Genomic DNA, 12,944 nt, shown 5'->3' on the forward strand with positions numbered 1-12,944 from the left:
CCATCTATCCACATATACACCCACCCACCCACATACCCATCCATCTATCCACATATACACCCATCCATCCATCCATCCACCCACCCACCCATCCATCCACCCAATCACCCACCCTCATACCCATCCATCCATCTATCTTTGCACAAACATACCCATCCATCTATCCACATATACACCCATCCATCCATCTATCCACCTACTCACCCACATACATACCCATCCATCCATCCATCTTCTCACAAAGATACCCATCCAACTATCCACATATACACCCACTCATACATCTATTCACCCACACACCCACATATACACCCATCCATCCACCTACCCACCCACCCATCCATCCATTCATCTACCAGAGTACTGGCCTGCTCCCAAAGCTAAGAACATGCTCTCTTGTTAGATTTCTGGTATTCCCCATTCCCAGAAATATTACAGGAGCGGCCTTGGTCACAAGGTTCCTCCACTTCCGATCCCAACCAGGATACACGAGTGCAGAGGTGGCCACAATGGCTGCCCAAAGGTATCTGATCTACCACATCAGTGAAAGGTTCGGGTCTGACGTTTGGGTCAGTTTCTTCTTTTCTCCAGCCACATTTGTCCCAGCCCATTCTCAAGGGTAAAATGCCAACTACACTGTTTCTATTCATTTCAGCCCACTCTGGGGCTGAGGGTGAAGTAATCCGGGCACCTCACAAGCAATCACCATCTGTTTACCTGGTGCATCTTTCAAGCCAGAAATAGCACAAAACTATTCACGCTTCACACACGCATGTTCACTTATGCACACACCCATGCACATACGCACATGTGCACACACCCATGGGCGCACAGGTGCACACCCACACACACCTGTGCGGGAAGAAACACACATGCACAGGCATGTTCATCGACCACACACATATGTGCATTCACACCAACGTGCCCTTTACCTCAGATACCACCAGTCGTAGTTGTAGCGGCTAGGCGGGGTGCGGCCACTGAAGACATTCCAGCGCCACTGGTCGATGAGGTAACCGAAGGGGAGGAAGGCAATCTTCTCCAAGGCCATTTTCAGCAGGTAGTTGATGTCACTTTCTGCAAGAAACAGAGCCGGAGTGAAGCAAGGAAAGGACCTGGGGGGATGCAGACGTTAGCCCAGGCTTCCTGGAAAGAGCTCCCGGATCCCTGCAGGTGGGAGTTGTGCATAGGCAGCTTCCTTAGTTGGCCAGAGGAGCAGGAAGGTCTGCGGAGGGTATGGGGGGAGCTGAAAAAGCATCATGACACAGGCGCAGGGCTCAACGTGTCCCTTTCCTTCAGCGATGGCATCGCTAGGCGCTCCTCCCTGGCTCTCCTGACTAGAGTGGGGGGGACATTTTTTTGACAAATTTTTTATTTTTTCCCCACCAAAACAAAAAACCCTGCACCTTCGACTCCCCCAAAGCATCGTGGCGATTCACACCAAATTCGCCAAATTGTTTCAGCCGGAAAAAGAGAAAATTGAAAAAAGGGGCTTTTTCCATTCGAAACGACTTTTGGTTTCAAATTTTACGTCCATTTGATTGGATTTTTTTCCGAAACCCCTTCAAAACCAAAGTTTGTTCGACCCGAAACGATTTTTGTCCTGATGTTTCAGGTTGGCCACTGAACCGAAAAATCGGTTCTCCCGCAGCCGGACGCCGGAGCTGGCTCTTGGAGAGCCACCGCGACAGCGGAAAAGCAGCTGGCGTTCGTCTCCATTGGCGCCAGGCCGCGGGGAAGGATTTCCAAAGGCTCAGCGTCCACACTCAGGGCCAGGTTTGGGGTTGGATGGGACCATAAGGGGCTCTTCTGTCTCTAACCTGCGCTCAGGATGAGAATCACCTTTCCACTAACGAGGACGAGAAAAGTCCCAGGCCCAGCTCCCCACTGCTCTGCACGTTGGGCCCGCCTCTCACTCCCACTACGGCCCCACTCTGGCAGTGTAAATGGGCCCAGAGGCGAGTGTAACTGTAATTTGACTCCCCTGTTGTCTGGGTGGTGTAAAGGGGAGCAGGCCCCTGGTGCTGTGGCCAGGGCGAAGCGAGTGTGAATTGGTGCGTTCTGACCTGGGAGTATTTCACGCCCGCTGAGCGGGAACCAGATCCCATGTGCATATTGCAGGTCTCTTGTGTGTTTCCACAGCGGATGCTGCTGCTCCCAGTGAAGTCACTAGGGTGACCAGACAGCAAATGTGAAAAATCGGGACGGGGGGTGGTGGTGGTGGTAATAGGAGCCTATATAAGAAAAAGACCCAAAAATCAGGACTGTCCCTATAAAATCGGGACATCTGGTCACCCTAGAAGTCACTGGCAAGACTCCTATGGGTTCAATGGGAACGAACTAGACAGGAAACCACCTGGAAGTCAGCACAGGTCACTGCTGTACAAGCCCCCAGGAGAGATCAGTTTTCCCCTCTGAGTGGTGAGTAGGCAGCATTCCAACCCCACTCTGGTGGCACCAGGACCCAGGTGGTACCTCCCCTCCACCCTTCCCATCGCTCTAGTAAATCCATCCCCTCGAGAGGCAGTAGCGTGGTTGTTGTATCCACCAGGCAAGGTATTAACAAACGTCAACAGAACTTTATTTACAGTGGAAATCTCTTTACCAAGCTGTAGCTGCACACTCTGTAACTCTCCCAGCCTCCTCAACTCCTCCCCCCTCCTTCCTGTTTCCTGTCCTTTCAGACTCCCAACAGCCAGTGCTCCCAGTTCTAATAATCACATGCAGCATCTAAACACCACAGTGGTGGACAGAAGAATCCTTCTGTCAGCCTAGCGGTGTCTACACCAGGGCACAGGTCGGCTTCGCTCTGATGCTCAGGGGCATGAAGTTGGCACGTCCCTGAGCAAGGTAGCTAGACCGACCTAAGTTTCTGGTGTATGCCAGGCCAGAGTCTCAGGCTTGTCGGTGCAGAAGCAGCCAAAGCAGGGAGCTGGGGACTTCTGGAGAACTTTCTACCGTTTTGATTGGACTCTCTCAGCCCTGCAATTGGCTGATTGCGCCAACCCTCCCCCTCATCCTCCCTCAGTCTTTTCACTCCACCCCTAGCCTCTGATCCCTGCCCTATCCCCCTCCCCATCCCCTTTCCAGTTAGCTGATCCCCTCCTACCTAAACCCACCCAAGAAGTACAGAAATCATGCCGTTTGCTGCCATCTGCTGGCATGTCCTACCCCTTCCCCTCCGGGTCTGCCTGGCCCATTTGGGTTGTTAGCTCTTCCAAGCTGCGGCTCTCTGCTACTCTTTGTTCAATGCCTAGCCCCGTCCTTGGCTGCTCCCAAGGCACTATCCAGCTGTGCAGGCCAGGACGGAGGTGCACTGGCAGACCTCCAGACCGTAATCATAATCATCAGCATAAATACGATCCCAAGAATGTTCCTTCCCCTGCAAAGCCGCCGCTGGCTTGCAGCAGCAGTTTGCAAAATGCATTTGGCTCATCCTGGTGCTGTCTGGCTCAACATGTGGCCCGGTTAAAGCCCAGCTCCAGGACAGATCCTTTCCAGCAGGCACTAGTCGCTTTCACTCAGACAGCTGGTCCGAGCCTAAGATGGATGTCTTTTCAGAATTCACTGATCATGAAACCCAGCCCAGAGAGCTGACTTCTCCTTGGAAATAGGCTTGCTTGGCGGCAAGGAGCTTTCCGTCCAGATTCCAGGAAGAAACCAGGGACACCTCGGCCAGGAAAGTTCTGTTCTGCTGGCAGGGAGAAAGGTTTGCTTCAAAGCAAACGAGGCACAGAGCCCCGGTTCCCAAGCCGGCCTGTGATTTAGCACCCAGAGGTGTTCCTGTGGGAGTCCTTCAGGGGTGCAGATAATGGCATCTCGGTGTCCGGGCACCAGCCCACTCCTGCAATCGGATCCGTGCAATTACACTCCAAAGCTGGAGGCCCCTTTCAAAACCTGGGCCCCGGCCCTGCACTTGCACTGGTTGCTTTGCATCCAGATAAGTGAGACCAGACTCGGACCCGTGGCCATTCAAATCTTAAGGACAAATAATCCACAAGTCCTTATGCTGGTTTTGCTCGGGCAAAATGTCCGTTGACGTTCACGGGCCCGAACCAGAGAGGTGCCGAGCATCCCAGGGAGCCAGCGGGCTAGGCCCAGGGACAGTTTTCCCTGAGTAAGAGCGGCCTGGGTCCCAGCCTTTGCTCCCCATGCTGACCCAGCGCGCGCAGGGTGGCTGATCAGCAATAGGATCACAAATCGTCCGCTCTCATCAGAAGAAGCGAATTGCCGGCGACCTTTGCTGCGCCTTCCCCTCGCGCGCTCCTCCTCCTCCTCACAAAGACGCTCGCTTCACGGAAACGCCTGGACCTGCCTGGTGCAGCCTTCTCCTTCCTCCCCCTCAGCGAGCGGTTCCCAGGGCAGCAGGGCGGGCAAGTGCCCGTGGCTTCAGAACCAGGCGAGCCCCGAAGCTCAGCCCAAACAGGTCTTTGGCTGGAGCAGGATTGAAGGACGGGGGAAGGTTCATTCTTTGGAAGGGGAAGTGAACAACTGCCCTGCTGTTGGTCAGGAGGATGCTAGCTGGGTTCCTTAGACTCATGCTGTCCACGTCTCTGGACACCCGGGCCCAGAGCCTCATCTGGTGTAAGCTGGTGTAGCTCCATTGAAGTCAGTGGAGTTAGGCCAATTTACACCAGCTGAGGATCTAGGCCATTACTTTCAGGTGCTGCTGTGGGAGGCAGGATGGGCTAATTGTTAGCACGAGGGGCCTGTAAGCCACAACTGCCAGAGTCTTGTCCAAGCTCTGCCACAGACGTGCCATATAATCCTGGTCACGTCACTTAACCTTAGTTTCTCCCTTTGTCAAACAGTGATAATGATACTCACGCACTTTGGGAAGTGCTCTGAGATCTCTCGATTTAAGAATGCCACACAAGTGCTAGGTGTGAGTGAAAATAAGTGCACCAGCCAGGGACGTATGACCTGCACCAGCACGGAGAGCAGTCCCCAGGCAAGGAGCGCCGACGGCTAGCACTCAGAAAATCCCCTCAGAGCTCACTCTGGACTCAGATGCTCTCCCGGACCAGCCAACGTGCGACACAAGAGCTGGAGGGACAGGGCAGCCAGGGGTGTGATGACAGCTGGGAGCCCAAACTCCTCCAGCCTAAAGACACGCTTGGGCATGAACGGCAGAGTTAGCAACTTGCACGCCGGAGGCAGGGGAAAGTGTGTGGAAGGTGCCCCGGCTCAGAGCCAGGGCCCTGGCGCCATAGGGCATCTTTCCTCCCCGCAGATCTCAGCTCATGCAGCAGCCCCCTACCCGCCCTCCCCTCTCCCTGCCTCCTGTCCAGAGGAGGTATCCGGTTCTTGGTGCCTCGGGGGCACGTCCCTGCTGGTACCTGCATCCTGGGTGACTTGGCTGAGGAGCCCGATCTTCTTGAGATGGCCGGGGGTGGAGACCGACAGGCTCATGACGTCACCGATGGCCTCGTGGAAGCCGGGGTTGGCCCCGCTGCGGAAGGTGACTGGCTGGTCCTTGTACTGCAGGTAGTACTCGACGTGGCCCATCTCGTGGTGCACCGTGAAGAGCTGCTCCATGGTGACCGTAGTGCACTGCTTGATCCTGCAGGGCGAGGGGCAGAGTCCTGTCCACACGCGCCCTTTGACCTGCCCGCTCCCCCCTGCTGGGATACACTCAGCCCTGGCAGGGAGCCTCCTAGCCCCTGGCAGGTGGGAAGCAACATACTCGGTGGGGCAGGGAGAGTCAGCAGCCCACACAGCCCCCCGCCCCCGCTGGGAACACCCTCCTATTGCTCTCTCCTAGCTCCCCCCCCCCGGGAACGGATGCTCACAGCAGCACAGAAGGGACCCTAGGGCGCTGGGGAGGGTCAGTGCAAGGCGGGACTCCGGCAGGTGGTGTCGGCGGAGAGGGGAGAACACGGGCTGCCAAGGTAAGGCAATGGCTATGCTACAGCCCCCGAGCATGGACACAGCGTACGCCGGCGGGAGGAGGAGTTCTGCCGGGATGGGAACACGTTAGCTATGCAGGCAGAAGCCCCCCATAGCTGCATCTCTGCTGGGGGGGTTGCTGGCATGGTTACATGGCTAGGAGGTGCGGGGTGTGTGTGTCACCCTCGGGGGTTTGCTGGCATGGTTATGTGACTAGGAGATGTGGGGGGGGATCACCCTCGGGTTGCTGTCATGGTTATGTGGCTAGGAGGTTCGGGGGGGTCACACTGGGGGGTTTGCTGGCATGGTTACGTGGCTAGGCGGTGTGTGTGGGGTCACACTGGGGGTTGAGAGCATGGTTATGTGGCTAGGAGGTGCAGGAGGGTCACCTTTGGGGTGTTGCTGGCATGGTTATGTGGCTAGGAGGTTCGGGGGGTCACACTGGGGGGTTTGCTGGCATGGTTACATGGCTAGGCGGTGCGTGAGGGGTCACACTGGAGGTTGAGAGCATGGTTACGTGGCTAGGAGGTGCGGGAGCGGTCACACTGGGGGTTGAGAGCATAGTTATGTAGCTAGGAGATGTGTGCGGGGGGGGTCACATTGGGGGTTGCCGGCATGGTTATGTGGCTAGGAGGTGTGGGGGGGTCACACTGGGGGTTGCCGGCATGGTTATGTGGCTAGGAGGTGCAGGGGGGGTCACACTGGGGGTTGAGAGCATGGTTACGTGGCTAGGAGGTGCGGGGGGGTCACACAGGGGGGTTGTCGGCATGGTTATGTGGCTTGGAGGTGCAGGGGGGGTCACCTTTGGGGGGTTGCAGGCATGGTTACGTGGCTAGAAGGTGTGGGGGGGTCACACTGGGGGTTGCCGGCATGGTTATGTGGCTAGGAGGTGCAGGGGGGGTCACACTGGGGGTTGAGAGCATGGTTACGTGGCTAGGAGGTGCGGGGTGGTCACACAGGGGGGTTGCCAGCATGGTTATGTGGCTTGGAGGTGCAGGGGGGGGTCACCTTTGGGGGGTTGCCGGCATGGTTACGTGGCTAGAAGGTGCGGGGGGGGGGTCACACTCCTGACCGACTTAGCTATGCCAGTATGTGTTGACCAGGCCTAACTCCTATCTCAGGAGCTGCTAGGAAGAAAGCAGAAGTGGGGCTGGGCTGGGAAACTGAGGCAACAGGACGTGTCCCCTGGCAGGTGGCGCACTCAGCTCCCTCCCACCCACCTGATTCCTTGCAGCGCTAACGTGGCCCTTGTCCCCTTCCCCAGCCCGCCCTCCCCAGGCTGTGCGTGGAGTCAAGCGGCTCCCCAGCCTCTCTCTCCAGTCGGGCCTGGCCTCCCGCCCCCACACACCTGAAGTCCTTGCGGTTGTAGAAGTCCCAGGCGGAGGCGTGACACACCACCTCCCGACCGTCCGCCGGCTTCTCCAGCATGGACTTCTCCCAGAACTCCGGCGGCATCCCCAGCAGCCCCAGCGAGGTGAAGAACTCCTCGGAGACCCGGAACATGTGCGTCGCGTTCCAGTTCTGGGCAAGCAGAGCCGAGGGAAGCCATGTTACACAGGCCAGGAGGAGGCTGCCTGGGGCCGGGCCGCTCCCGGGCCAGTCAGGCAGTGCAAGCCTCAGCAGTGGGAGGGTCACGTCCTTTTCCAAGGAATGGCGAAGGGGGCCGGGTTCACAGCCCTGGAGAACAGGGCTCTCTGCTGATCCCCAGGATAGATACAGTGGGGCAGAGATGGCTCCTATGGGATGCGCGGTACCTGCGTAAGGCTGCTGAGATACACCACGGCAGGGCAGCCCGAGAGATGCTGGTAGCTGAGAAGATGCCAGCAGCAGGACACTAAACAAGTCGGGCTCCTCTCCCTGCAGCCCGGAGCCTTGTGCCGCCATTTGCATTAGCGCAAACGGGACTGGTGGTTTCCCCCCCGCACTGGTGCGGATGACGACACGACGTGCAGGGCCCTGACAAATCAGGCCTGCTGGGTTGGATTGTTAACCCTCTACGCCCTCCCCACACCACCGCACTCAGAGGGCACGGCCCAGGCTCTGTCACCACTCAATCAGCTGGCGGTTCCTCCCTTGCTTGTCTCCTGCCCAGACCACCGAGGGCCTGTTCCCAGCCCTGCTCCCAAGCCAGGGAGCCGGAGACACAAGCTATGCAGAGGAATCGCCCATTAACTGCTCGTGACTGTGCTGAGAGCATGTGAGTGGCCCACAGTGATGCAAGCTGGGGACCCTGGAGCTTTCCTTTGGCTGCAGGAGCACCAGCAAGGCTCACGGGGTCCAGCTGCCTGGAGTCTCTCTGTCTGCCCAAGAAGAAATCTCTCACTCACACCCTGCTGCTTATCTTCCCCCCCTTCCCTCCCTTCTCCATTTCCTCCCAGCCCTTCTCTCGCTTTTTTCTCTTTCTTGGGCCAAATTCTGCCCTGGGTCCAGTCCCCTTGCACCAGCGAGGAATTGGACCCATTCTATTCCCGCGCTGTACACACCGAGTAACGTTCCTTCACCTGGATCTTGCCGAAGAGATTCTGGGAGGGCGGCCAAAGCAGATTTGCCCAAGTTGGCAGCCTTTTTATCAGCCCTTCCCCAGAAAATTAGATTTGCCCTGGGGCTCAGACCTGGAGGCTGCTGCCACTGAAAATGGTTCGTTGTCGTGAGTTTCCCCTGGGGGCAGTGACCACAGAAAGGAAGCCCCCCTCTCTTTCTCCCTCTGCTGTTGGCCTTGGGCTGGTGGTGCTACGATCACTCCCGTCAGCCCTGCACTGTGGCACTGCATTCTCCATCACTGGGAGTTTGAATATCCAAACCGGATGTTTTACTAAAAGATCTGCTCTCGTTCAACCAGGAATCAATGCAGGGAAGTCCTCTGGTGTGCAGGGCTGCCCAGAGGATTCAGGGGGCCTGGGGCAAAGCAATTTTGGGGGCCCCTTCCATAAAAAAAGTTGCAATACTATAGAATACTATATTCTCGTGGGGGCCTGGGGCAAATTGCCCCACTTGCCCCCCCCCCCCCCGGGCGACCCTGCTGGCGTGTGCTATGCAGGTGGGCAGACCAGGTGACCACCATGGTGCCTTCCGGCCTCGGAGTGTCTCCGTCTATGCCTCCGGCCAGGCGCTGGGGGGATGCAGTTTGCATGAGAGACGTTCTATGGGGCAAAACGCGCCCGGCTCAGCACGGCCCCTCCAGGAGCGACGCGGCCCATCGCCACAGGCAGCGCTCTGCAAACCGCCCCATGGGCAGCCGGTGGGGCGTCCTCATCTCTTGCGGGGTGATTTACCTGCCTCTACCCACAATCCCTGGCACTCAAGCCCCATGTCAGGCTTCGGGGCAAGAGGCTAAACAAGGGCAGCGAATGGCCGCCAGGCTCTTACTTGCTGCACCATGGTGCTGGTGACGTCCAGGTTGGGTTTGCCCGGGAAGGGGACCATCATATCGTAGATGTTGTTCCACTGCTGGGCCCACATGTTGCCTGGAGAGAGAACAGCACAGCTCAGGGGTTCGCTACAGCAGGCAGCTGTTCCTATGAACCAACTCTGGCTGCCTCTAGACGGGGCAGAGCGCTCCGGGCCCATCAGCGCCCTTTCCTCCAGGGAGAGAGCTTGGCCTGGTTGCAGGGAGCTGAACAGAACCGATGGCCGCCTACTGGAGCATCCCTGGAGATAGGGAGCTTTGGAGAGCAGCAGGGGCTCGTCGGGGAGAAGGTATGTGACGGCTCCTTCACTTTCCTCCCTCGTTTCAGCACCTTTTGGAGCTGGAGAAGGAGAGGTTTCCTTCCCTTGCCTCTAGCTGCAATAAGAGGAAGCGCAGTCCAACGGTCAGAGCACGGCACAGGGCCTCCCAGGCTCTATTGCCTGCCCTGCCATTGACTCATTGGGCAAATCGCTGCCCGGCTCCGTGACTCCGTTTCACACCTCGGTACAACAGGGAGGATGCCGGGAAAAGTGCGGGAAGCTCTTCGGACAACGGGCACTACGGAAGAGCGGGTTACTGACACCAGCAGGTGAGGGAGGAGATGGGGCAAGGGCGGCGGGGTGGGATCATATGCCCTCTGCTGGGATCTTTGCAATTGTCTGATTTCCTAACCCTGCCTCAGCCCTTGGGAAGGCGCTGCGGTGCCCTGCCGTAACTACTGCATGGAGGGCGGTTCACGACAGTCTATGCAACCTTGTGCACAGAGCTTGGCCCCAAGCGTTTCCCATTCCCTCGTGCTCCCCCCCACCCCCGCCGCCCAATCGCCTGGCATAAATTCAACTTCAAAGCCGAGTAATTAGCGCGCATGGGTGGGTGGAGGAATCTGTTCCAGTGCTAAATATCTGGGAATTCCTTCCCCAGGCTGCGCAGCCCCAGTGCTGGGGTTTGTTTGGGTTCTTCCCTCTGCTGTTTTCCTCTCTTTGGGGAGATCTGGAACTGCCTTGAGCAGCTGCTCTGGGCTGATAAATAACTGAGAACAATATGCTCCCAGCTCGAGCAGCTGTGCCGCTCACATGGCCTGATTGTCGGGGGCCACCAGCATGAGTGCGTGTCACGCAGTGACGGGCTGATCTGAGACTATGTTCCAGCTCAAAGCACTCTGCGAACTCTGGGTCGGCAGCCCTGTTGAAAGGCAGCCACCGCTGGAGTTGAGGATGGTCGCTCCAGAGCATGCAGAAGCGGCAGGTGCTGGGAAATCTCCTCGCTTAGAGAAAGTGCCCTGGAGATCTTTAATGCCAAGGCAGAACCTCAGTGTGTAGGATCTCCCAGAGCCACCCTGTGTGATGGGGGCCCATCAACGCCACGGGAGCCCTTGGGCCTCATTCAGCGTTGCTGGGGGAGCTGAGAGCGGAGCAGCCCCTGCTACACCCAGTGGCTCCCGAGCTGCGCTGGTGCAGGGCAGGAGCAGAGGAACATGTGCAGGGCGTGTATGGAACCCACTCGGCGGCGTGCTCTGTCCTGCTCTGGGGTGGCTGGGACACCGGCAGAGCGTGATCGTTTAGCTCAGGCGGGGGAGGCTCGTGCCTTTAGGTCCAGAGGTCTTGGGTTCGATCCCGGCTGCCAACAACTCCCCACAGGGTACGGCGTTCCTTGCACATGTAATATACAGAGCTGGGCATGTAGGGCTGCAGCTGCCTTCCCCGAATCCCGCCTCCCACTGCTACCCAAACGCTCCACAGTTCCCCCTCCCTGTTGCTGACCTCATGTCCACCCTCCTCCCAATTCCCTTAGCACAAGGTCAGCCTGCACTGCCCCCAGCCCAGCCCAGATCTGCATGGGCACACCCCCATCCTCCTGAGGCAGCTATTGTCTTTGCACCCTAGAGTGGGAGAGGCGGGCATCCCTCCCCAGTGGGCACAGGGCCTGCCTTGTGCCCACTTACCCAGTAAATGAGCAGGGATGGGGCCCTGGAGGTTGATGTACTTGGGGCCGTAGCGTTCGTACAGCTTCCTCCTGACAAAGGCGTGGAGGTTCAGGTAGAGGGGCTCCAGCTGGTGGTAGAGTTCCTCCAGATCATCCTCAAACGTGGGCGAGTCGTACCAGGAGCGCCAGTAAGCGCCGGTATCCTTGAAACCTGGCAACGGAGAGCACAGGGCCAACAGCAATGAACTCCAGCGTCTTGCCCGGGGACGGCATTTCGGGGACCGCCCCTCCTTGCCTTTCTGCACAAAATCATCCCTGGGAGAGCAAGGATGCCTGCTGGAGGGCTGCATGAAAGGCAGAGAGCAGCCCTGTCCCCAGTGGGTAGAGACACCTGCCCCTGCAGGTGAGCTGCCAGCCGGGGACAGGGGGGGAATCCCCAGCTGGTACATCCCTGCTCATTACCCCGGCTTTACTGAGCAGGGGCATGGCCAGAGGAAAGGGGGTGTGGCCAGAGGAAAGGGGGTGTGGTCAGAGTGAAGGGGGCGTGGCCAGAACTCTGCTAGGCCCAAGCTAGAGCAGCCCCGAGGTTCCCTTTGCCGCAGAGCAGAGCTTGGCCAGAGCCAGGCATCTCGCGCAGTGGGCCAGCGTCTGATCTCACTTACATTTCACTGGGGGGGTGTAGCTGAGCACGAATGCACCAGCAATGGGGAAACTGAGCCCCGGCTACTGCCCCAGCGCACAGGGGCTGCCGTGCTGAAATGGAGCCACGGCCATCGAGGCCGGCATCCTGCGTTGCCCAGTGTCAGATGTGGCATGAAACGTCCCAGGCGTGACTCTCCCCTCGCTTCCACCAGCGGGGTTCCCTGGGCTCCTGATTTACATCCGGGCGAGAGGCGAGTCTGACGCCTCGAATGCACTCCTCACGCAGTGCTGTGCCGTGGGCATGGGGTGACGCAGGGAGGAGAGGTGCCTCCTGACCCCAGGAGGAGCGATTGTCCTTCATCAGGTGTTGCTGAGTTTGGGGCTGGTTTGTGAGGCTCCCCCATCGCCCGCCCCCTGCTTGGTGACAGAGATGCCTGCAATAGCAGCTGTCCTAGGTCCCTCTCACCGTCCATCCTGTAGGCTTCGTTGCTCAGCGTCACAAACTCCTCATACTTGGGCCTCAGGGGGTTTCCAGCTGAGCTGTGCCAGCCCTCCCAGGCATAGAGCAACTTCTTGTAGCTGCGGGAGTTGGCCATGATGTCGGTTATCTCTGAGGCACGAAAGAGAAAAAGACGACAGAGAGTCATGCCAGCTTTCGTCACGCGCAGGGGGAGTTTCTTTCCACCCTCCACAGGTCTCCCCAACGTCCTAGGGCCGCTGCACGGACACAGGCTGGGGCAGAGGGAGGGGTGTGAACCCCCGTCTGGTTCTCTACGGCTCAAGCAGAGACGGAGCCAAACGCTCACAAACATCGGGGTGCCAGACAGTGCCCTGGCTTCACAAGGGGCCAGAGCCCTGGGAATGGTGGGGTGTCTGCAGACCAAACCCCAGTGGCCCCTGTGCCTGTAACATGCTGAACAAACACCCCAGATCCAAACAGCTCCCCCACCCGGGGCGCTGGACATCTGAAACTGGAGCAGGATCCTGCGGCCGCGGAGGGAGCAAAGGTTGTGATGCAGGAAGGCTTGTCGGCTCTAACGCCCGCCAGGAGCAGCCCGACACCCCCTTTCTCCTCCCCTCGCCC

The 12,944-nt window shown here is 58.4% G+C and overlaps 1 protein-coding gene across 2 annotated transcripts in view; it reads right to left on the reverse strand.

Annotated features, from left to right (window-relative positions):
- Positions 1-12,944, reverse strand: part of ACE (angiotensin I converting enzyme) — a 59,782-nt gene that overhangs the window by 22,672 nt on the left and 24,166 nt on the right. For both annotated transcript variants that reach the window (XM_065422491.1, XM_065422490.1), the window contains exons 4-9: positions 12,327-12,470; positions 11,238-11,429; positions 9,256-9,353; positions 7,238-7,410; positions 5,340-5,563; positions 933-1,077 (exon numbers count right to left, since the gene is read on the reverse strand). In XM_065422491.1, the coding sequence (XP_065278563.1) occupies positions 933-1,077; positions 5,340-5,563; positions 7,238-7,410; positions 9,256-9,353; positions 11,238-11,429; positions 12,327-12,470 (976 nt within the window). The remainder of the gene's footprint in view (positions 1-932; positions 1,078-5,339; positions 5,564-7,237; positions 7,411-9,255; positions 9,354-11,237; positions 11,430-12,326; positions 12,471-12,944) is intronic.

This window comes from Emys orbicularis, chromosome 25 (assembly GCF_028017835.1).
Source record: "Emys orbicularis isolate rEmyOrb1 chromosome 25, rEmyOrb1.hap1, whole genome shotgun sequence".
Lineage (NCBI taxonomy): Eukaryota > Metazoa > Chordata > Testudines > Emydidae > Emys > Emys orbicularis.